This window comes from Aquarana catesbeiana, linkage group LG11 (assembly GCF_042186555.1).
Source record: "Aquarana catesbeiana isolate 2022-GZ linkage group LG11, ASM4218655v1, whole genome shotgun sequence".
In the NCBI taxonomy this organism is placed as follows: domain Eukaryota; kingdom Metazoa; phylum Chordata; class Amphibia; order Anura; family Ranidae; genus Aquarana; species Aquarana catesbeiana.
Window position 1 is genome coordinate 166,674,092 of NC_133334.1, and position 23,859 is coordinate 166,697,950.

The 23,859-nt window shown below is 43.1% G+C and overlaps 1 protein-coding gene across 5 annotated transcripts in view; it reads right to left on the minus strand.

Annotated features, from left to right (window-relative positions):
- The window catches only part of LPCAT2 (lysophosphatidylcholine acyltransferase 2), a 521,286-nt gene that overhangs the window by 154,993 nt on the left and 342,434 nt on the right, over positions 1 to 23,859 (minus strand). For all 5 annotated transcript variants that reach the window (XM_073605020.1, XM_073605019.1, XM_073605022.1 and 2 more), the window contains one exon: positions 4,237 to 4,362. In XM_073605020.1, coding sequence (XP_073461121.1) covers positions 4,237 to 4,362 — 126 coding nt within the window. The remainder of the gene's footprint in view (positions 1 to 4,236; positions 4,363 to 23,859) is intronic.

Sequence of the window (23,859 nt, forward strand, 5' to 3'; positions counted from 1 at the left end):
GCTGGGAGGACGTGGTTGAGGATCATGTGATCCTTAGTGACCCAGAGGACTCAGGATCGAATGCCTCTGCAAACTTACACTGCATGGCCTCACTGATCCTGCAAAGCCTGCGAAAGGACCCTAGGATTTGTGGTACCAAGGAGAGGGATCATTACTTGCTGGTAACCCTTCTTGATCCACGTTACAACTTCCTGGAGCTGGACAATGTGTTGCTGAGGCTTCGTTCAGTCACAGAAAGAGCAGTGGAGAAGGTGGCTGGCTGACCGATGCGTCAGACAATTCTTCAGTCCTCACGCCAAGGTCTGATCAGTTCCAGCAACCATCGCCAGCATCTGAATTACATGGTGCAGGAATATCTAGGGGCAAGAGCAGACTTGGAGACCTTTCCAATAGAACATCCACTGGGTTACTGAGTCTTGAGGATGGACCACTGACCAGAGATTGCTCAATATGCAGTTGAGCTACTGGCCTGTCCTGCATCCAGCGTTCTTTCAGAACACACACTCAGTGCTGCAGGAGGCTTTGTAATCTATCAGAGTACGACTGTCCACAGACTGTTGATCGGCTCACAATCATAAAAATGAATCAGTCTTAGATCACCAGCTACCAAGCACCTGATGCTGATGTAACCGATTGATTTTTCTATGGATGTGGGATCCCTTGAAGACTGCATATGCTGAGCGACTATCCTATTCCTCCTCAATCTTCATGATGATAGCTTCTAAGAATATTTTTGGTTCAGGGCTCCACCACCACTGCCTAAGGCCCAATTTTTCTGCCCCTGTTTAACAGGGGCGCATAATTACAATTTTTGATCAAATATTTAACAGCAGGGCTCGTTCCTGCGCTCAACAAGAGTATCTGTGAGGGGTTGCAGTGTTGTGCCACCACCACCACCATCGCCTCCTAAGGCCTAATTTTTCTGCCCCTGTTTAACAGGGGTATGTAATTACAATTCTTGATATAATATTTCACAGCAGGGCCCGTTCCAGTGGCCACCAAGAGTAAGTGTGAGGGCTTACAGTGTTCTGGTACCACCAACACCTAAGGCCCAATTTTCCACAGAGTGTATAGGGCAGGCCGTATAGTATGTACAGGCTGTCCCCTATTTTCAAACATCCAACTTGCAAACGACTCCTACTTACAAACGGAGGGAGACAACAGGAAGTGAGAGGAAATCTACCCCTAGGAAGGGAAATTCTCTCCTGTAAGAATTAATATGGGAAAAAGGTGTCTCCACTGATGCTTTATCACCAATCCTTGTTTCCCTAATAACCCAAAATTTTCAAAATCCAATTGTCATTGGGACAGAAAGTGAAGTGAAATCTTCTAAACGGGCACAGACAGAAAATCAAATGTTACATGGGTGATAACCCTTCCCTATGTTATCCAAAAAGCTTAAAAATAGATTTTTTGGCTGGAGCTACACTTAAAAAATGTACCTGTTCCAAATTACAAACAGATTCAACTTAAGACCTACAGTCCCTATTTTGTTTGTAACCCGGGGACCGCCTGTATACTGCTGTTAAGAGTATATAGGACCTGGGAGCCCCACGCCTATTTTTTTATTTTTTTTTTAATTTGGGTGCGGGGTTCCCCTTAATATCCATACCAGACCCAAAGGGCCTGGTAATGAGCTGGGGGGGGGGCCATGCCATTTTTCTCAATGATTTTCATCTATATTGCCGGGACCCGACATTACATTACAGCCGCAAGTAGTTTTAAATGACTTTTATTCCTTTAGAAATGTCATTTTGTGCAGGGACTATTCTAAACACGGGGAAAATGCACCACTTTACAGGCATACTATAGTCACCCCCCAGGCACGATATTTAAAGTAATATTTCACTTTTATTGTTTCACTTTAAGCATTATTATAAATGAACTTTTATGTGTATTGCTGGGACCGACAATTCATTATAGCCGCGAGTACTTTTAAATGACTTTTTTGCTTTAGAAATGTAATTTTGCTCTCAGACTGTTCTAAACACGGGAAACATGCGTCACTTTACAGGCATACTATAGACACCCCCCAGGTACGAAATTTAAAGGGATATTACACTTTTATTGTTTCACTTTAAGCATTATTAAAATCACTGCTCCCGAAAAAACGTCAGTTTTTAAAACTTTTTTTTGGATTGATAAATGTCCCCTGGGGCAGGACCCGGGTCCCCAAACACTTTTTATGACAATAACTTGCATATTAGCCTTTAAAATTCGCACTTTTGATTTTTCAAGTTCCCATAGACTTTAACGGTGTTCGCACAAATTTTTTGCCTGTTCGCATGTTCTGCCGCAAACTGAACCGGGGGGTGTTCGGTTCATCCCTAATCTTTATGATGTTGTGTTACATCTTGTTGCAGGGTATGTTTTATTATATGTTTATTATAGGTATACTATTACATTTTAGTTTTTCACCTCACAATCCAATGGCTTTGGAATAGACTTAAAATAGAACGGGTGGACAATGTGTAACAGAGAAACAGACAAGTAACAAAAATCCTTTCTACTATGTTTTGTGTTGCAATTGCAGTTTCCCTCACTTCCTGTCTGGTGAAAAGTGTGTCATCCGAACAAGAAATGAGGGCAAATCTCACTAATGGAGGCTTTACAGTAGTACGAAAAAAAAGCCTTAGCCACTAGCGGTACACTTTTAACAAAAAACTTTAGCACAGAGCAGGCCTAGTCATACAGCTTGCTTAAAGGTGAACATTTATAGATCACAAAACCTTTCATTAACATGTTTTAGAAATGCACATGTTTTTAGAAGACAGTATTAGTATTATGTGATCTGATGAAAAGGACATAAAAAATGGTGTTACTTACTTTTTTACTACTTTTCAAATCACACATTTGTACAAGCATACAGGCTGGGTGGCCAGGAAATTGGAGCAAAGCAAGTATGCTGCCCCCTCCCTTTACTGTCAATATTAGGGGTTACCTTGGTGGTGGAGGGGGGGGGCACACACCTAAGTCTCTACCCCATATGGCACCTTTTCACAATCTTGAGGAGGCTCAACGCCACATCCTACCCTCAAAAGGGGACGAGGAGGAGAAGTCATAGATTGGGGAATACAACTTGGGAATAAGGGGGTCCACAAATCTCTAGAAGACTCCAGAAAAAGCACCCAACTCATTTTACAGAAGGAGTTAAATTGAGAAACACACACTTTGAAAAAGTCCTTTCATTTAAGGAAAATGCATAAAAAAGCATCAAAAGTCATATTAGTCATGATGTTTTGTAGCATGACAATCTCTACTAGACAGAGTCCTACTGATATATTAGATATTTCTGGAAGGGCATAAATATAAACATCACATGTGTCATCCCAAATAATGTGATACCATTAGCCATACGTGATCTGATCCAACTCTGTTAGCCATATAGATTGTCCAATCAGTTTCAATTACTGTCACTTGAAAGAAAAGAGTCACTTGATATACAGATCTATTCAGGATTGTGTTTTATTTTAGTAATGAGAGAGAAGGTCTAAATGTTGGAGTTTATTTCAACATCAGTCATTTTGAAAAAAAAAAAGATAAAAAGACACATCAAGATAAGCAGTTTTTAAGCAGCATACCCTATCGAAGTTAAATCACAGCTACAAGGTAAGATATTTAGTAAACATTTACAGCATACTAGCGCATCATAGGTGCATTTACAAGACTATGCATTTGCCACTTGTGTACTTGAATAGATTTTTAGATATATTGAAGTTTTCTTTAGTTATTGATTGTTTTAACACACACAGGGGTGCCCTCTGAGCTAAGTTTTGTTGTGTTTCTTAATGCATAACTGCACCTCTTTTGATACAAGTCTAGTCTCATTAGGCTGAGGGGGATTGGTTATCTATTCCCACCATATAACTTTAGGCATCAGTCAATCCTTTCAAATCTATGTCCATTAGTAGAAACACACCACATCCAAGACTTCTCCAAAGTTCCATAAAAGTACTTTCTTTTGGTCATGGGATAGTTATCTTCATAACTACCCCTGATTTTTGCAATGACATGCTATTCTTGTAAGAAGCTACCCCTTCGAGGGATTTCTGCAATACACCTAAACAATTTCCCTGTCATTAAGCATGAACTGGCCCTACACTTGACCTGTCTGGATAAGTCCTACAAGCCATTTCAGATGCTTCCAGTCTAGCATGCATCACTGTCAGGGTCCTAACCGCAAAAAAAAAAAAATAATAACATTATTTGAAAATTTCATACCAAAAAACATATTACCTTAACTTTTTGCTAATTTTTGTGAACTCCACAAGGCCAGCCTCCATGGGTAGTGTCAAATCTCTGGCAGTTAGCATTAGCCTGCAGTCTTCATAGGTATGATCAGTTAATGGCAGTCCTAAAGCCCTGAAAAATAAATATGACATGCACATTTGTTGTGATGCTTTTTTCCAAAAAGATTGTACATTTTTTGTTACTTAATACTTAATTTTATTACCAGTAAATGTATACAACAATACAAGGAGTAGCATTCCAGTATCTGTTCAGAATAAATACAATACAAAGTAGTAAAACTTAGATACTGTTGCATAGGATTGTATGGCAAACAGTTGTTATATTACATAGCAAGTAGCAACCAACTGGTTACCAGGGAAAAAGCTGATAGAGAAATGTATAAAAATAGACAGAAGGTGTTTGGAATAAAAAAAAAAAAAAATAGAAGGATAACAAACACATTATCAGCGCTGCCAAAGCACAGAACTCTTTATTTTTTAACAGTGCATGAATAAATCTATTAAGAAAAGAGATAAAACCTTTTTTAGGCCCCTTTCACACTGGGGCGTTTTGCAGGCACTATTGCGCTATTGCGCCTGCAAACCAACCCGAAACAGCCGCTGCTGTCTCTCCAGTGTGAAAGCCCCGAGGGCTTTCACACTGGAGCGGTGCGCTAGCAGGACGGGAAAAAAAGTTCTGCTAGCAGCATCTTTGGAGTAGTGAAGGAGCGGTAAAATGCCCCGCTAGCGGCCGAATACCAACGGTAAAGCGCCGTTTACAATAGCGGCGCTTTAACGCCGACGCCGCCCCCGCCCCAATGTGAAAGGGGCCTTAGGTATAGTACATCAGCGATAGAAGGCAAAAGTACTAAAATGAAAACTGGGCATAACACTTATGATGATGGTGACCTGGATGTAGCAAACCATTTAACCACTTGCCCACTGGGCACTTATGCCTCCTTCCTAAGCAGGCCAATTTTCAGCTTTCAGTGCTCTCACATTTTGAATGACAATTACTCAGACATGCAACACTCTACCCGTATGAAATTGTTGTTTTTTTTTTTCCACCACTGGGTTTTTTATTTCTTGCACTAGAAATAAAAAAGACCAAACATTTTGTAAAAAAAAAGCATTTCTTTGTTTCTGTTATAACATTTTTCAAATTAGTAATTTGATACATATCTTTGGTAAAAATAATCCAAATAAGTGTATATAATTTGGTCTTTGTAAAGGTTAGAGAGTCTACAGGCGATGATGCCAATCATTGAAATTGATCACACCTGATGTACTGACGGCCTATCTCATTTCGTGAGACACTAACAAGCCAGGAAAGTACAAATACCCCCTAAATGACCCAGTTTTGGAAAGTAGACATTCCAAGGTATTTAGTAAGAGGCATGGTTAGTTTTTTGAAGTTGTAATTTTTTTCCCACAATTTTTTGCAAAATAAAGATTTTTTCTTTTCACTAAATTGTCGTATTACAAAGTTATTTTCCACATACTGTATAGGCATACTTGCAACTACACCACAAAACACATTCTGGCACTCCTCCTGAGTATGGTGATACCACGTGTGTTTATTCTTTTACACAGCCTGGCCACATAGAAAGGCTCAACATGCAAGTAGCACCTTCAGGCGTTCTAGGAGCATTAATTACACATCTAATTTCCTGACAACCTATCACACTTTTGAAGGCCCTGGAGCACCATGACAATGGAAACACCCACAAAATGACCCCATTTAGAAAGCAAACACCCCAACCTACATTCTATGAAGCATAATAGATTGAAAGGTATTGCCTCAATAGGTTAGTAGGGGAAGTAGGGGTAGGTACCATCATGCTATAATTTGTATAGTGAAGAACGAGGACCATGTCTACACCTACATTATTGTGCCTCTTCACATCTGTGGGGGCTTCCAAATTATTTTAATGAAAACACTTTTTTTTTTTTACACAGTTGTTCATTTATAAAGATATTTCTAACACATAGCATGTACATACCAAAAATTACAGCCCAAAATACATTCTGCTACTCCTCCTGAGTATGGCGATTCCACATGTGTGAGACTTTTTTACACAGCCTGGCCACATACAGAGGCCCAACATCCAAGGACAACCTATCACATTTTTAAAGGCCCTTCATATTTCTAACACAAAGCATGCACATAACAAGAATTACGCCCCAAAATACATTCTGCTGAGTAAAGGGTAAACAAAAGATTACCTGTGGTTTTAGTAGTGCAGTTGTCCACAGGAGAGCATTGATCTGGGTAGCAGGCAGGAACGTGGTCAGCGACAGCGAACGGAATTGCCCAGGCACCAGGCAAGAATATTGTTCATAGTCAGTACAGGCAGCAGGCAGGTATACTGTCCATATACAGTCCAGGGTCAGTACGGGTAGAAATATTGCCAGCAGTGCCAAAATATTGGTCCTGGTAGTAGGCAGGAACATGGTCCATAGTACAGGTAGCAAGCAGAGGTGTGGTCTGTTCATAGAGCAGGCAAAGGCATGATGGCAGCAGGCAGAAATATCGGGATTAGGGCCTTGGTCAGGAAAGAATGGGGACGGTGTAGAGGCTTCTCCTACCCAAATCTCTTTAAAGCCTCTGGTCTCCAGATCCTAATCCGGGAATGAGAAAACAAAAAATTTGTTTTCTTCATCCAGAAATACAGTTCTGCATCCCACTCACATATGTGAGACCCCTGTGTTATGAATCCCACTGTTCCAGTAGCAGGGTAAAAAATCAGTTCAAGAGGCAGGCAAAAAACGTGGTCAATAATTAGTTCCAGAGCAGGCAGAGGTATGTACAGTTTAAGCGTTAGGCAGAAGCATGGTCCAATAACAGGCCAGGGTCAGTTCCAGAGAAGGTAGAGGTATCTACAGTTTAGACAGCAGGTAGAGGCATGATCGAATAATAGGCCAGGGCATAAGTGGTGTGAATGTAAATGGCAGGAATTGAGAATTATGCTTACCATACTTCACTAATAATGTAGAAGTACGGTAACAGCGGAAACAGTCACCTATGCTTCCTGGTTGGGAAGGACACTGGGGACAATAATACGTGGTGTCTCTTGTAACTCCTTCTCTGGCGCACACCCAACATTTCTTTTGATGTCTTTGGCCTGCTCCACGTGGAGGGATTTTGTCAGGAAAATGGCATTTGTGGATTCTGCACACTGAATCTGAGCAAACGCTTTCTGCTGGGCCTTCAGGGTACAAAAGGGCGGTGACAATTTCTTCTTGATAATGAAGATGGGATACGGGGGTCTCGGTGGATTTACGGTAAATCACATAAGTATTATAAATGACTAAATTGAAAAAATAGAGACTTTTCTATAACAATGGTGCATTCTTCTTACAGCAAGGTAGGGCTGGATTTGATCATAGAAGTTGACTCCCCTCATGCACAAATTATAAAATCGAGGACACAAGCTGGTTTCTGTATTGGGCCGTTCCTTCTGGGTATTTGTGTCATTATAAAGTGATGAGAGTATGTAGAGGTCTTGTTTGTCTTTTCACTTGATAGCCAATATTTCCTTATTCCGTAAGGTCGCTGACTCCCCTCATTGTAGTCTTTCATTAACGAGCCTTTGCAGGAAGCCCTTCCTATTGGCTCTCACTGTACCACATGCTGGAGTCTTCTTCCAGTGAAGCTTGCGGAAGAGGGGCAATCTTGTTTAGTAATTATCCACATATAGATGGTAACCCTTTTCAAGAAGTGGATATACAAGCTCCCAAACAACTTTTCCGCTGGATCCGATGTACTCTGGGCATTCAGGGGATGCAGCTGGGTATCCTTTTTCTTCGTACACCAGGAAGGCATAGGTGTACCCAGTGGCTCTGTCACATAATTTATAGAGTTTAACCCCATATTGGGTGCTTTTTCTGGGGATAAACTGCTTGAAGCCCAGTGTGCCTGTGAAGGGGACAAGTGACTTATCCACGGAGATATTTCGGTGGGAGGTAAATAACTGGGCAAATCTCTCAGGGAAAAAATTTAGAAGTGGTCGAATTTTATATAATTTTTAATATGCTGGGTCATTTTGGGGGTACTGGGTTTTATCATTGTAATGGAGGAACTGCATAATCATTAGTTATCTTGATCTTGGCATAATGGATGAGTAGACTGGCATGTGGTGGATGAGGTGGTGGACCAGTAGAGACCCATATTGAATGTGAAGCCCAAAAATATTCAAAATTCTTCCACTGTTAGTTCTCTCCACTCATAGGGATGGGTGTAACTTGAACCTGGGTTGCTCAATATGAATTGTTGGCCATAGAGGTTGCACTGGGCCACAATGGACAATAATAGATCATGGGTAAAAATTTTATTTAAAAAAAAAATCAATGGGGGGGGGAATTCTCTGTGTTTACCTGGACACCTGGCTGAGCGGTAAAAGGAGGGATGTTTGCTAGTCCTGAGCTAGAAGGAAGCCATAGTTGTTGTTCTAAGGGCATAGGGAAGGCTGTCATGGGTCCTAACTCTTTGGGGGTTAGGACCCATGCCAGCACTAGTGGGGTGTGGGGTGTCATGGGTCTTAACCCCCATTGGGGGTTAGGACCCATGACACCCCACTAGTGCCTGGCCTTTCTTGCAATGGTACTCCATTTCTTGTGGGTGCCACTAATGGATGGCACTGAGCTGCTGGTGGATGCCACTGCCCTACTTGTGGTAGCCTGCTCCTCACCAGAACGTCTTCATTTGGCAGACACACTTTCCTCTTCCTCCAATTCTATAGGAGACCCACTGCATAAAACGGGTTCAAAATCTGAATCAGAATCAGACTCAGGCACAGAGAGCTCCCCACTGCTCTCGTCGGTCAAGCTAAGAAGTTGATATGCCTCCTCACAGGAGAATTTTTTCACCATACTGGTGACTGTGGGCTGTGGTGATAAACTATAAATAAAATTAATTTCCTGCACTAATGTCTATTCAGCAGCTAGCATAAAATATAGGTAACAAGAGGAAATACAAGCATGAACTATGTAAATAAAAATCCACTGTCATTGAGCATAAAGAGTCCATGTTCCAAGAAATGGCAACACCCACAGTGTAATTATGAAAAGCTGAGGTGAACTATGAAATCCCCCACTGCACACCAACACACCAGGTCTCTTACTGCAGAAAATGGACCACTAGGTTATAGGTGGTCATATAAGCATGATATATCCACTATAGCATGACTCCACTCTGGTACCAGACAGCTGAATCTCATAGGGTCATAACATGGAGTGAATCCACAGATTCATACGTAGGATAAAAGAGAAGCAGCTCCTCATAGTGTAGTATGTTATTTCAAAATAATTTTATTAAGTAAATAGCATACAGGGTACTCACATTTGGAGAATTAAAACAAGCATTTCAGGAACACAAAAAGTCCTTGGTTAACATTTGTTTCCAACCAACAAAATGACTGCAGTCAGCACGTGTAGTGTCCTGACATCAGATCTCCGAGCTCCACCCTATATGGTGTTTCGTCCAATAAGGAACGTTGTCAGGGGCGTGGTTAGGAGATCGGCACTTCTTTTATATATAGGCAGGAGGGCGAAGTAGAAACGCCTCTTCCTTATTGTGTTTCAAACCTCGATGTCAGCCGCCGTAAGTGGAACCACATCCACCGGAAATAATGTCACATCACAACCGGAAGTGAGCAAAAGCTGCAGAAATGTAAACAATCCAGCCCACTCACGACAGCCATACAAAGGAAATCACAAACAGGAACTAGAAATACTTCACTGTTGTGCTTTCTAGAACTGGGCTTGAAAATATAAAACCAGGCCATATGGAAAAAAAAATTATTTTTGCTTTTGTTTATGAAGGCATTGACATCCCATTCTATGTTCAGGCTATATGGTCTATAAAATTTTAAACAAAAAATCCACCAAGTTTCTATATTAGAGATCTCTCTCCTGGTGTGACTACCTCTCCAATGGGGGTTAAACTTATCTATAGCCATGAAAGAGGTACCCTTCAGGCTTTTACCATGGCATAACACATAAAGTTTTGACAGGCTATAATTCAAAAAGCCTTTGCGGATATTAGCCAAATGCTCTTTGAGTCTGACCTCTAATTTGCGAATAGTGCAACCTACATAGTGTAGCCCACAAGTACACGTGATTAAATAGACCACATTCTTGGTCAAACATGTAATGAAGGAAATTAATTGATATGTTTGACCAGTAACATTGGAGCCAAAAGAGAGATAGCAATTATCTTAGGGAGAAAAAGTATGGCAAACCTCACACTTCCTACACAAATGGTAACCTTTGAAGTCCCCAAAAAAGCTTGGTCTGATTTGGGGGTTTGATTATGTTAGGAGCTACCTGGAGTTTGAGGGGGGGGCACCTCTATAAGTAACCTTACGGTGGTCAGGAAGTATGGGACCTAGTATTCTGTCATTTTTCAAAACATTCCAGTGTCTTTTGAAGATCTTTTTAATGGAGAAATGCTGGTTTGAATAGGTAGTAAAAAATGAAAAACGGGAAGGAAATCATCATTGTTGTTCCTAATCTTAGCTTTTAACAATTCTTCTCTTTCCCTTGCGCCAACATCAGCAATGACCAAATCAAGTTCATTAGCTGCATAACCCTTCTGGAGGAAGCGAGCTTTAAGAAACTCTGCTTCCCTCATATAATCCATCTTGAAGGGAGCAATTTCTCCTCAATCTCAGGAATTGGCTCATAGGGACAGATCTGAGCCAAAACTCATGATGACAACTATCCGTCCCTATGTAGCCGTTCCTGTTTGTATCCTTGAAATAGGTAGATGTAATAAACCTGCCATCCTGAATTCTAATGTCCAAATCCAAAAAATGGATAGTGGAGGTAATGACCTCATGCTGGAGAATGATGCCTCGATCATTGGTGTTCAACTCGACAATGAACAGATCCAAAGAGGCTCGCTCACCCTCCCAGAGGAGGAGGAAGTCATCTATATAGCGCCCCCAGAAGACCAATTCAGTCCTCCGTTGACCATAGACAACGTCCTCCTCCCACTTTTTCCATAAACAAGTTGGCCATACTTGGTGCAAACTTGGCTCCCATCTCCACTCCATGACCTTGCAGATAATAGGAGCCATTAAACCAAAAATAATCGTGGCTCATTGCACAGTCGAGGAGATGGAGAAGAAATTGTTGCTGCAACAAGTGAATACCAAAATCTCTCTCTCTCTAGATAGCATTTTACAGCCTCTCTACCATGTTGATGGGAAATGATGGTATACAAGGAAGTCACGTCTGCAGTGGCCATAATATATCTCTTTCCAGGTTTTTTATTCAAAATAATAATGACCTGCGTACCATCTTTCAGGTAGGATGGAATTTTAGAAACAAGAGGCTGCAAGAAATGATCTACATACCTCCTGATTCTGGAGGTGACAGAATCGATTCCGCTAATTATAGGCCGACCTGGTGGATTTTTTTGGAGATAATAGATCACCGGAATGCGAGGTGCAACAGGGATCAGATAGAATTTCTCCTTTAAATTCAAAATGCCTCTTTCGAAACCTTTATCCACAATTACCTGAAGCTCTTTTTTATACTTCTGAGTTGGATTATTCCCCAAAGGAAAATAAGTATCCTTGTCAGACAAGATACTATTCATCTCCTCTACATAAGCATTACTATCCAGAATGACAATACCGCCCCGCCTTGTCATCTGGGCGGACGGTAATGTCATTCCTTTGGTTTTTTCTTTTCTGTTCAAATTTTTTATTGGTAACAAATCAATAAACATAAACATGTATTCATTTGAAGATAATGAAAATTACAAAAAGTATAACAATCAAGAAATAAAAAGAGAAATGTATTGGTTGTAAGGGCACAGAGTAATGCAGAGTTACACGATTGTGTATATATATATATATATATATATATATATATTGATGGATTCCAGGGTGTACTAAGATGTTGGAGGTGAGAGCCTATTGTTGCAGTAGATACAAGGGAGAAGTATCACTTTGTGAGTTGGAGGCGGGGTAACGATTAGAGGTTTTACACCAATAGATTACGCTACCAATGGTGTGCATTGGATAGGAAAGTAAGAAAGAGAGGGGAGGAAAGAATAGGTAAGGAAAGGAAGAAAGAGAAGAGGAGCAAGAACTGAGGGGGGGGGGGGTCGGGGGCATCGCATAGGCCTTTGTCTCGTAGTATTATAATCCTGGGAAGTCGGGGGGGGCTAAAGTTCTAAGAGGGCTTCGTTGAAATCCAGAGGTAAGAAGTGTTCTATCCAGGGTCGCCAAATTTTGAGGTGTTGGGGGACTCTATCTAGAATTGTGGCCTCAATTATGCTATGTATCATGGCTTGGGTGATTCTATTTTTGACTTCGACTATGTTAAGTTTCGGGGTTTTCTAGGCTTTAGCTATCGTTTGCTTAGCCACAGTAGTAAGCTGGAGAAGGAGGTGTAGCTGAGCTTAGTACAGTCCAATGCGACATGGTTCAGCAGTGCAAGGGATGGGTCTGGGTCTCAGGGAACTAGGAGCAAAGTAGTAGCCATATGAAAGAATGTCATCCAAAAGTGTTGTACGACAGGGCACAACCACCATATGTGAGAGTGTGCTTCTCACCCCAACCATGGAAGCACAGCGGAGGGTAGTCCGGCAAAAATTTGGAAATCCTTGCCAGAACTAGATACCACCTCATGAGGACTTTATAATTTGCTTTGAGCGCAACGATAATTTGGGAAGAAGTCTTTGTGTTGGCCCATATATTTTCCCAGTCCCCTGCGTCTAGGTCTTTGGACCACTGTGCAGTGTATAGTGGGAGGCTAGAAGGAGGGGATGTGAGATGACTATATAAGCGGGATATGATACCCGAGGCGTGAGGGTCTGAATCGCATATACCCTCGTATATCAATAAGCTATCTAGTGATGAATGTGTGCTTATGATTGAGCAAAATGGGCGATCTGGAGTACCAAAAGCACTCTCTGGGGGGGAGTTGTGTTTGTGCTTGTAGGGCAGGGAATGTTTTCAGGGTATTACTGGTGACAAGGTCACGTATGCAATTCAGTCCTGATTGGGTCCGGGCCTGGAAGGAAGCTGGTTCGGTAAAGGCAGGGTAGAAGTGTGGGTGGTTGAAAAAGGAGAGGAGAGAAGTGGGGAGTGAGGGGACATTAGTTTAAAAGGGCCCCGTAGTTTATCCCAAAGTCGAAGGGAGTGTTGCATTATAGAGTTGGTTATGGGGCCTCGAGCAGAACTGGACATCCATAGCAAGTTGGTCACTGCTAGGGAATGAAGATCAATCGCTTCCAGACTGACCCACAGCGATGCTTCGGTTTTTGCATGGTATAATGTGATCTGAGCCAGTTGGGCCACAGTGATAGTATCGTGCAAAATTAGGGAGCCCTAGGCCCCCACTGAGCTTACTGCGAAGCAATATAATTTGTGATTATACATGATTTTGTAGAACTCGTGAAAGTAGGTGGGGATTGCGACCGGAAGGACTCTATAAAGGTATAAGAGTTTAGGTAATAGTGACATCTTGATGGCCGCAACGCGTCCAAGCCAGGAAACGCATAGTGGCTGCCAAGTGGCCAGCAAAGAGGACAGATGAGCCAACATGGGGAGGTAGTTTGCCTGAAAGAGGTGGGATGGGTTGCTAGTCAGCTTTATTCCAAGATATGGAATTGATGACATGGATCATGTGAAGTGAAAATTATCCCGCAGATGATTGAACTCTGTCTGTGGAAGGGACGCATCAAGGGCCCTGGATTTGGACTGATTGACCTCTAGGTCTGTTACTACCACAAATTTGTCTAACGTATGAATAAGGTTTGGGGGTGTTGTGTGAGGGGAAGTTATGAATAGTAAAGCGTCATCGGCGAACAGACACATTTTATGGGTTGTGGAAGCAACTTTCAGACCTTTAAAATTTGGGTTTGTTCTTATTAGGGCTGCCAGGGGTTCAATTGCTAGGGCAAAGATTAGGGGGGAAAGAGGACAACTATGCCTGGTTCCCCCTTGATTAGGGAAGCACTCTGAATGAAACCCAGAATACTTTAACATATGCTTGAGGTTGGTTGTACAGAAAGTATATCCACTGTAGAAGGTTTGGGCCGAAGCCCCAGGGCTGGAGTATAAAGCGTAGGTAGGAACAGGAGACTGTGTCAAACGCTTTCCTAATATTGAGGGACAGAAGATGCATGGGTATCTTGCGGGATCTAGCTAGGTGTTGTAGTAGGATTACACGTCGGATGTTGTTGCTAGCTTGACGCCGCGGTATGAAACCAACTTGATCTTTATGTATTAGCCCCCAATGATTGAGTCTAAATGCCATTATTTTGGCTAGGATTTTGATATCCAAGTTGAGCAGGGAAATGGGCCTGTAATTGGACCAGAGGGTATTATCCGCGTTAGGTTTGGGTATCATGGAGATGATGGCTGTCAACGTGTCTCGGCCAAAGGAGTGGTGTTGGAGCAAAGCATTGAAGGAGTTCGAAAGGAGTGGGGCTAGTGTGTCGGCAAATTTTTTAAAGTATGCGCTTGAGAGGCTGTTGGATCCAGGTCGTTTGTGAGGTTTAAGTGATTTGATAGCTAAGAGGACTTGGGTTTTGGTTCCTGGAGGACTGGGCCAACTTCTCAGTCGGTAACTGGTACTATAGAAGGGACGGACTGCACCTAAATGAGGAGGGTGCAGATCTGCTGGGAATGAAGATGGCCAAAAAGTTAGAGGGGTTTTTAAACTAGGCGATGGGGGGGAGGGTCCAGAGACAGAGATAGCTAGCGTGGAAGATATTCCAGAGGGTAGTATTGGGGGCATTAGTGGTAGGTTAACCAAAGCACAAAAACACAAGGTGAGTATAGTAGCAAATCCTAGTTGCAATCTCGAAACACCCAATATGAGGACAATATGCGACCGGTCTAAACTATGTGGCATGTTCACCAATGCCAGGAGCATGGCGGACAAGATGGGTGAACTAGAGATACTGTTGTACAAGGAGGATTTGGATTTTGTGGGAATTTCAGAGACCTGGTTCAACAGCTCTCATGATTGGCTGGCAAACATTCAAGGGTATACCCTATACCGCAAGGATAGAGAGGGTAAAAAAGGGGGAGGGGTATGCCTATATATCAAGAATAATGTACAAGTGAATGTGAGAGATGACATCACTGAGGGAGCTAGGGAGGAGGTGGAATCCTTATGGGTAGAGCTCCAAAGGGATGAAGCTAAGGGGAAAATAATACTAGGAGTATGCTATAGGCCCCCTAACCTGAGGGAGGAAGTGGAGACGGATCTCCTATCACAAATTGGATTAGCAGCAAGGATGGGAAGTGTTATCATAATGGGGGATTTTAATTATCCAGACATAGACTGGGTGGAGGGAACCGCGCATTCATTTAAGGTTTGCCAGTTCCTTAATGTCTTGCAGGACAATTTTATGGGTCAGATGGTAGACTCACCAACTAGAAATAAAACATTACTGGATTTACTGATTACCAACAATACAGACCTGATCACGGATGTGGAAATACGGGGCAATTTAGGTAACAGCGATCACAGGTCAATTAGTTTCAGTATAAATCACACAAATAGGAAACATAAAGGGAATATAAAGACACTGAATTTCAAAAGAGCCAACTTCCCTAAACTACAAACCTTGCTAAAAGGCATAAATTGGGATAAAATATTAGGAACAAAGAATACGGAGGAGAGATGGGTTTGCTTTAAGAGCATATTAAATAAAGGCATTAGCCAATGTATCCCATTGGGTAATAAATTTAAAAGAGCGAACAAAAATCCTGGATGGCTTAACTCCAATGTAAAAATGCATATAAAAGCAAAGGAGAAGGCCTTCAAAAAATACAAGGTTGAGGTATCATCCTCAGCATTCAGACTTTATAAAGAATGCAACAAGAAATGTAAGGGTGCCATTAGGACGGCTAAGATAGAACATGAAAGACACATAGCGGAGGAGAGCAAAAAAAATCCCAAGAAATTCTTTAAGTATGTAAACCGTAAAAAAGGGAGGACAGACCATATTGGCCCCATAAAGAATGAGGAAGGACATCTGGTTACAAAGGATGGGGAGATGGCGAAGGTATTGAATGTATTCTTTTCCTCAGTCTTCACGAGTGAATCGGGGGGCTTCAGTAACCAAAACTGCAGTGTTTATCCTAATGACACAACACAGGAAGCACCTCCATGGTTAACAGAGGACAGAATTAAAATTAGACTTGAGAAACTTAACATTAATAAATCACCGGGACCAGATGGCTTGCATCCGAGGGTACTTAGGGAACTCAGTCAAGTGATTGCCAGACCGTTGTTCCTAATTTTTACAGATAGTCTACTGACTGGAATGGTACCAGCTGATTGGAGAAAAGCCAATGTAGCACCAATATTTAAAAAGGGCCCAAAATACATCCCTGGGAATTACAGACCAGTTAGCCTAACATCAATAGTATGTAAACTCTTGGAGTTTACATACAAGGTTGAGGTATCATCCTCAGCATTCAGACTTTATAAAGAATGCAACAAGAAATGTAAGGGTGCCATTAGGACGGCTAAGATAGAACATGAAAGACACATAGCGGAGGAGAGCAAAAAAAATCCCAAGAAATTCTTTAAGTATGTAAACCGTAAAAAAGGGAGGACAGACCATATTGGCCCCATAAAGAATGAGGAAGGACATCTGGTTACAAAGGATGGGGAGATGGCGAAGGTATTGAATGTATTCTTTTCCTCAGTCTTCACGAGTGAATCGGGGGGCTTCAGTAACCAAAACTGCAGTGTTTATCCTAATGACACAACACAGGAAGCACCTCCATGGTTAACAGAGGACAGAATTAAAATTAGACTTGAGAAACTTAACATTAATAAATCACCGGGACCAGATGGCTTGCATCCGAGGGTACTTAGGGAACTCAGTCAAGTGATTGCCAGACCGTTGTTCCTAATTTTTACAGATAGTCTACTGACTGGAATGGTACCAGCTGATTGGAGAAAAGCCAATGTAGCACCAATATTTAAAAAGGGCCCAAAATACATCCCTGGGAATTACAGACCAGTTAGCCTAACATCAATAGTATGTAAACTCTTGGAGGGGATGATAAGGGACTATATACAAGATTTTAGTAATAAGAACGGTATCATTAGCAGTAATCAGCATGGATTCATGAAGAATCGTTCTTGCCAAACCAATCTATTAACCTTCTATGAGGAGGTGAGTTGCCATCTAGATAAAGGAGACGTGGTGTATCTGGATTTTGCAAAAGCATTTGACACAGTTCCCCATAAACGTTTACTGTACAAAATAAGGTCCGTTGGCATGGACCATAGGGTAAGTACATGGATTGAAAACTGGCTACAAGGGCGAGTTCAGAGGGTGGTGATAAATGGGGAGTACTCAGAATGGTCAGGGGTGGGTAGTGGGGTTCCCCAGGGTTTTGTGCTGGGACCAATCCTATTTAATTTTTTCATAAACGACCTGGAGGCTGGGATAAACAGTTCAATCTCTGTATTTGCAGACGATACTAAGCTAAGCAGGGCAATAACTTCTCCGCAGGATGTGGAAACCTTGCAAAAAGACCTGAACAAATTAATGGGGTGGGCGACTACATGGTAAATGAGGTTCAATGTAGAAAAATGTAAAATAATGCATTTGGGTGGCAAAAATATGAATGCAATCTAGACACTGGGGGGAGAACCTCTGGGGGAATCTAGGATGGAAAAGGACCTGGGGGTCCTAGTAGATGATAGGCTTAGCAATGGCATGCAATGTCAAGCTGCTCCTAACAAAGCAAACAGAATATTGGCATGCATTAAAAGGGGGATCAACGCCAGAGATAAAACAATAATTCTCCCACTCTACAAGGCTCTGGTCCGGCCGCACCTGGAGTATGCTGTCCAGTTCTGGTCACCAGTCTTCAGGAAGGATGTACTGGAAATGGAGCGAGTACAAAGAAGGGCAACAAAGCTAATAAAGGGTCTGGAGGATCTTAGTTATGAGGAAAGGTTGCGAGCACTGAACTTATTCTCTCTGGAGAAGAGACGCTTGAGAGGGGATATGATTTCAATTTACAAATACTGTACTGGTGACCCCACAATAGGGATAAAACTTTTTTACAGAAGAGAGTTTAATAAGACTCGTGGCCACTCATTACAATTAGAAGAAAAGAGGTTTAACCTTAAACTACGTAGAGGGTTCTTTACTGTAAGAGCGGCAAAGATGTGGAATTCCCTTCCACAGGAGGTGGTCTCAGTGGGGAGCATTGATAGCTTCAAGAAACTATTAGATAATCACCTGAATGACCGCAACATACAGGGATATACAATGTAATACTGACACATAATCACACACATAGGTTGGACTTGATGGACTTGTGTCTTTTTTCAACCTCACCTACTATGTAACTATGTAACTATGTAACTTCTTCGGTCATAACAGGGCACTCCATAGACTCACGATTGGCTTCTGATAACTTAGGTATAGGTATATCTTGGAATATAGTGTCTCTGCCTGATTCAGAGGGAAAGAGGCCTTTGCTTCATATAGTTGGGCCAATCTCTCTCTCTTGCAGAATTCGGAGAGCACTTTAACAGGATTGCTTGAGAGGACATCTTTAGCCAACCTAAGTTTTATAGGATTGAAAACCTGCTCTGGTTGACGAAGACGCAGAGCCAAGAAGGTGTCTGGTTTGTTGGCCTTGGTGTATATAGTATGGTTGGATCTACGTATGGCCTTGTCTGCTGATTCAGCTAGTAGTAAGTCCAATTCAGCCTTGGTTTTTTTCTAGGTAGATTCTGTTGGGTTCAGTAAGGGAGGATTGAAATTGGAGAAAGTGGCGGTGGTACGGTTTCAAGTTGCTGTAGTTTAAGCTTTTTATCGCGGTTAAGCCGTGTGGAGACCGAGATACGTGTACCTCGGATCACTGGTTTATGCGCTTCCCATAAAAGGACCGGAGAAATATTCGGTGTTGCGTTACGCAAGAGGTATTCCTTAAGGGAGAACTGGATGTTAAAACAATAGGATTTGTTGGGTAGGTGTGCATCGTTTATACACCAGGTGCAGTCCCTGGTTTGGGGAATCAACCATGAGTAGTGATAACTGCACAATGGTCAGACCATGGGATGGGATGTATGCAGGAGTGCAGCAAAATCGTTGAGGATGCCACTGGGACAAGAATATGGTCTATCCTAGAAAAAGATTTATGTGGGTAGGAGTAAAATTTGTAGTTCTTTCTTGAGGGATTACATTCTCTCCAAGAGTCAAGCAGGGAGGCCTGTTGGAGCTGTTTGCGGAACTGTAGGGAGGGAGAATGTTGTTTCGGGGCATATGGGGATTTATCAAGATGTGGGTAAAGTACTAGGTTGGAGTCGCAGCACATAAATAATGTTCCCCTACAGTGAGTCTGTACAACCTGTATGAGGTGAGAGAAAAATGGGTTGGGATTGTTTATAGGGGCATAGTATGAGACGAATGTTGTTTCAATGTCCTGCAGCAAGGTCTACGAGGATAATGTAGCAGCCCTCAGGGTCTTTGATCTTGGTAAGGGGGTAAATGGTAGGGTGTTGTGGAAGGCTAGTAGGACCCCTCTTTGTTTTGTATTGCCGGAAGCAGTGAATACTCGGGGGGTGGCGGGAGCTAAAGAACTTTGGAGCACTGTGAGTCGCACAGTGTATTTCCTGGAGAGCTACTATTCTACTGTTTTTAGAGACGCAAACGATTGGAAGGCTTTAACCCTGTTGTTAGGGGAGTTGAGACCCTTGACATTTAAAGAAAGTATGTTCAGGGGGGCCATCTGGGGAATCGGGGTAAATCATCGTGGGGGTACATCGGGCCCATGCGAGCCGACCACAGTGGGAAAGAGAGAGGAAGCAGGAAGAAGAAGGGAGAACGAGGAGAATTTAGAAAAAACAGGGAGAAAGTTCTGTAGGGCAAACAATTGAGTAACAAATACCTAAAAGGTTGGACTCTTTTGCCCGACCAGGTAGTGCACTGACTCTTCCACCAGCCGGCTAGCCAAGTGCACAGCGGAGAGGGGGAGCAGTGACAGCTCCCCGCTGCAAACAGGAAAAACAAATCAATAGCATAACATTAAACTCAGTTACTGCTCCTTGAGTCAGTATTTTACTTAAACAATCGTTGCCTACATAACAGACTACAACAGTGTCATCAGGTGTCCAGTGGATGCAACTTTGGCGGGGGAATAGGTAGGGGAAGGAGGGATAGGAGGGTATGGGAAAGTTGTGGAGGGAGAGTGGGAGGTAAGTGGGGAAGGGTAGGATAGCTAGAGGGGCTGCAGGGTACAAGGGATATTTATTGGTGCAGACATCAGTTAGCTAAACTGTCCCGCCTGAGCATGGATTTGTCAATAGCGGGATTGTAGTTCACACAAAACATTTAAACAGTTCAATATAGAAAACTGAGTGGTATTAAACTAGGTATAAGACATGTTGGCGGATGTGTAGGATCTGAACCTGTGCAACCCAAATAGGGTGGTGGAGCCTGCATAGGCTTTTCCTTTTGAATGTTAACAATATTGTGACAGGGCTGGGTTCCTCACGGACAACCAAGGGTAAATCTTCAGAATGAGAGAGGGTGGTACTGTATGTTCAGCCAGGTATGTAGATCTTCGGATCACTGAAGCTGTTATTGGGCGCCTCCATGTCGAGCCTCGTGCATGCGCCCCGTCATTCCTTTGTTTAAGAGATTTCAAACCTCTTTTGAAAACTGCAGCTATCCATTTTTTTTCTTAATAGTTAGTTTTTCTAAATCCTTGAATACAAGGCCCCTAAAAACTCCAACTGAAGGAGCTGAATTGCTCAGGAGGTTAAAAAGTGAAGCGCTCAACAGAGTGGTATGTTGAAACTCTGATGGAACCGTAATCCTATTATGAATGGGATTTGAGATAATATATCTCTGCACAATTAAGTTTGCAAATATATTTGTGGATATCCATATATGTCTCAAACTTGTTCAGGGGGCGAGGAGGGACAAACTTAAGGCCGTGGTTCAATACCACCTTTTTTTCATGGGAAAGGGTGGCTGTGCTCAGATTGAAGAGCCAAGCATCTGTTATACCAGTCTTCCTTTTAGATAAACTGTGGTGACAGATGTGGCTGCACTGATGGGTGCTGATGAGGCTGGTCTAATGAGGCTGCACTGCTGTGTGCTGAAGAGGGTGCATCAGGCCCGGACTGGCCATAGGGCAGACTGTGCATTTGCTCGGTGGGCCGGGGCCGTGCGCTCAATGACATGTTGATGATCAGGCTGCACATTGGGAGGTAAGCGGCGACCGTGGCCTGGACAGGCCGCTGCCACCGCTCGCCTACCGCTATGCGGCCATGCCTGTGTCTACTCCAGTGGAACTACTTGTAGTGGCTGCACGGGCTGAGCTGTGTGTCTCTCACACACAGCTCAGCCTCAGAACCGACGCTAACAGTTCCACTCTCCGCTCCTACAGACTGCTCCTCCTCCCCCAGCCATGGTCGTCCGCATGGTGGGGCAAGGGGGGGAGAGCTGTGGGCCCCTGTCGGGATATTTCTTCCGCTCACTCCCCCTTTCTCATGTTGGCAGCATGGGAGAAGAGAAAGCTTCCTGCCTGTTCTTCTTCCCTCCCAATTGGCCACAGCGGAGGGCCAATCAGAAGAAACTAGAGGGGCATCATGGGAAATGTAGTCCCGGAGATTGGTGGCCCAATTGTTCTCAGCGGGGAGCAGGCTACAGTCCCTAGCAGGCACTCTGCTGGTGGGAAAAGAGAAAACCCGCAAACAAGCTGAGGAGTGCTACACTGTAGCAGCTACTACAGGAGACATGGAAAAAGAAAGAGAGGACTGTGCTGGGGGAACTAATAGTCCCAGCAGTACCAGATAGAGCCACACTGTACCCACACCACCAGAGAGGGCCGCGCTGTACCCGTACCACCAGAGAGGGCCTAGCTGTACCCGCACCACCAGAGAGGGCCACGCTGTACCCGCACCATCAGAGAGGACCATGCTGTACCCGCACCACCAGAGAGAGAGAGCGCCATGCTGTCCAGCACCACCAGAGAAAGAGCAGGTCAGTGTCACTGGGCAGTGTGGGCACAATGGGAGAGACAGTACCATCACTGAATGGCCACAATAGGACTGGGACACTGTAGTATAAAGGGGATTGCACTGTAAAGGGGCACTGTAATCATTTCTAATAGGGGAATGTAGAGGCACTAATGGGCACTGTTGAGCACTGTAGTGATGCAGATGATACTGATGGCACTGATGAGCACTGTAGTGGCACTAGTGAGAACTGTAGTGGCACTGGTGAGAACTGTAGTGGCATTGTAGAGTACTGTAGTGGCACTGATGGCACTGTAGGGCACAGATGGGCACTGTAGTGGCAGTGATGTTTCACTGTAGTGGCACTGATGACGCTGTAGGGCACAGTTGAGCACTGTAGTGGCACTGATGGGCCACTTACTTCATCTAAAGATATACATATGAAACTGTATGTCTTTTTTATACAATGAGTCCACTCATTTCTAAATACTTATAAACTTATTTTTTTTCAATGCATCAATAATAGGAAAAAAAATGTAAAACATTCAATAATAGTCTTAGCTCTCCACAGCCCCTTTTTTATATAATTTAAAAGCAGGACAGGCAAGATTTGTTTTCCATAATGAGGAGTCAGTTAAATGATCTAGATTAGGGATATGCAATTAGCGGGCCTCCAGCTGTTGCAAAACTACAAGTCCCATTATGCCTCTGCCTCTGGGTGTCATGCTTGTGGCTGTCAGAGTCTTGCTATGCCTCATGGGACTTGTAGTTCTGCAACAGCTGGAGGTCCGCTAATTGCATATCCCTGATCTAGAGTAATACTGCTTCCTTCCTGTTATAGACAAAAAGTTCTTGCCTTAAAATTGTCAGAAAAATTGTGCCCCAAATAATATCTGATGTGTATACCTTCTGTTTTAAAAATACTGTATATGTGCATCCTGTTTTCCCATGCAAAACACAAACTCAGCCTTTTCGCTGACGGTGTGCTACTATTCATCACCAACCCTTCTATCACCCATCCAAACATAATTTCCAAATACTGCAGCTGCTGACTTTTAATAATCAGACACTTGCCTGTCCCAGGGTTCAGCGATGCGGGGCATCGAAGCCCCGCTCGTCTCCCCCTCCGCTCGGTGACGCCAGCATTGTAACTGTGGGCGCCCGGCTGTAGCTTCACAGCCGGGCACCCACTGTGCATGCGTGAGCCGCACCACGCTCCGTGACTGGCCGCGCAATCATCTGGGACCTGTGACGTGTCCCAGATGATTGCCTAGATGGAGGGGGGAGAGGCGATCTTCCTTCCGGCGCTGAGGGAAGTGACGTCAGGAGCCAAGCTGAGTAACGAGACAAATTACGAGGGACCCCCTAGCAACAGGCATTAAGAGGTGAGTAAAAAAATGTTTTTTTTCCAAATTTTATTTGTTTTTAATGCAGCTGAAAAATGCTAAAATAATTTTAGGAGTGGAACTCCACTTTAACGAGAATAAATCCAAAGCCTTATATACAGTGGGGACGGAAAGTATTCAGACCCCTTTTACATTTTTCACTCTTTGTTTTATTGTAGCTATTTGCTAAAATCATTTGTTCATTTTTTTTTCCTCATTAATGTACACACAGCACCCCATATTGACAGAAAAACACAGAATTGTTG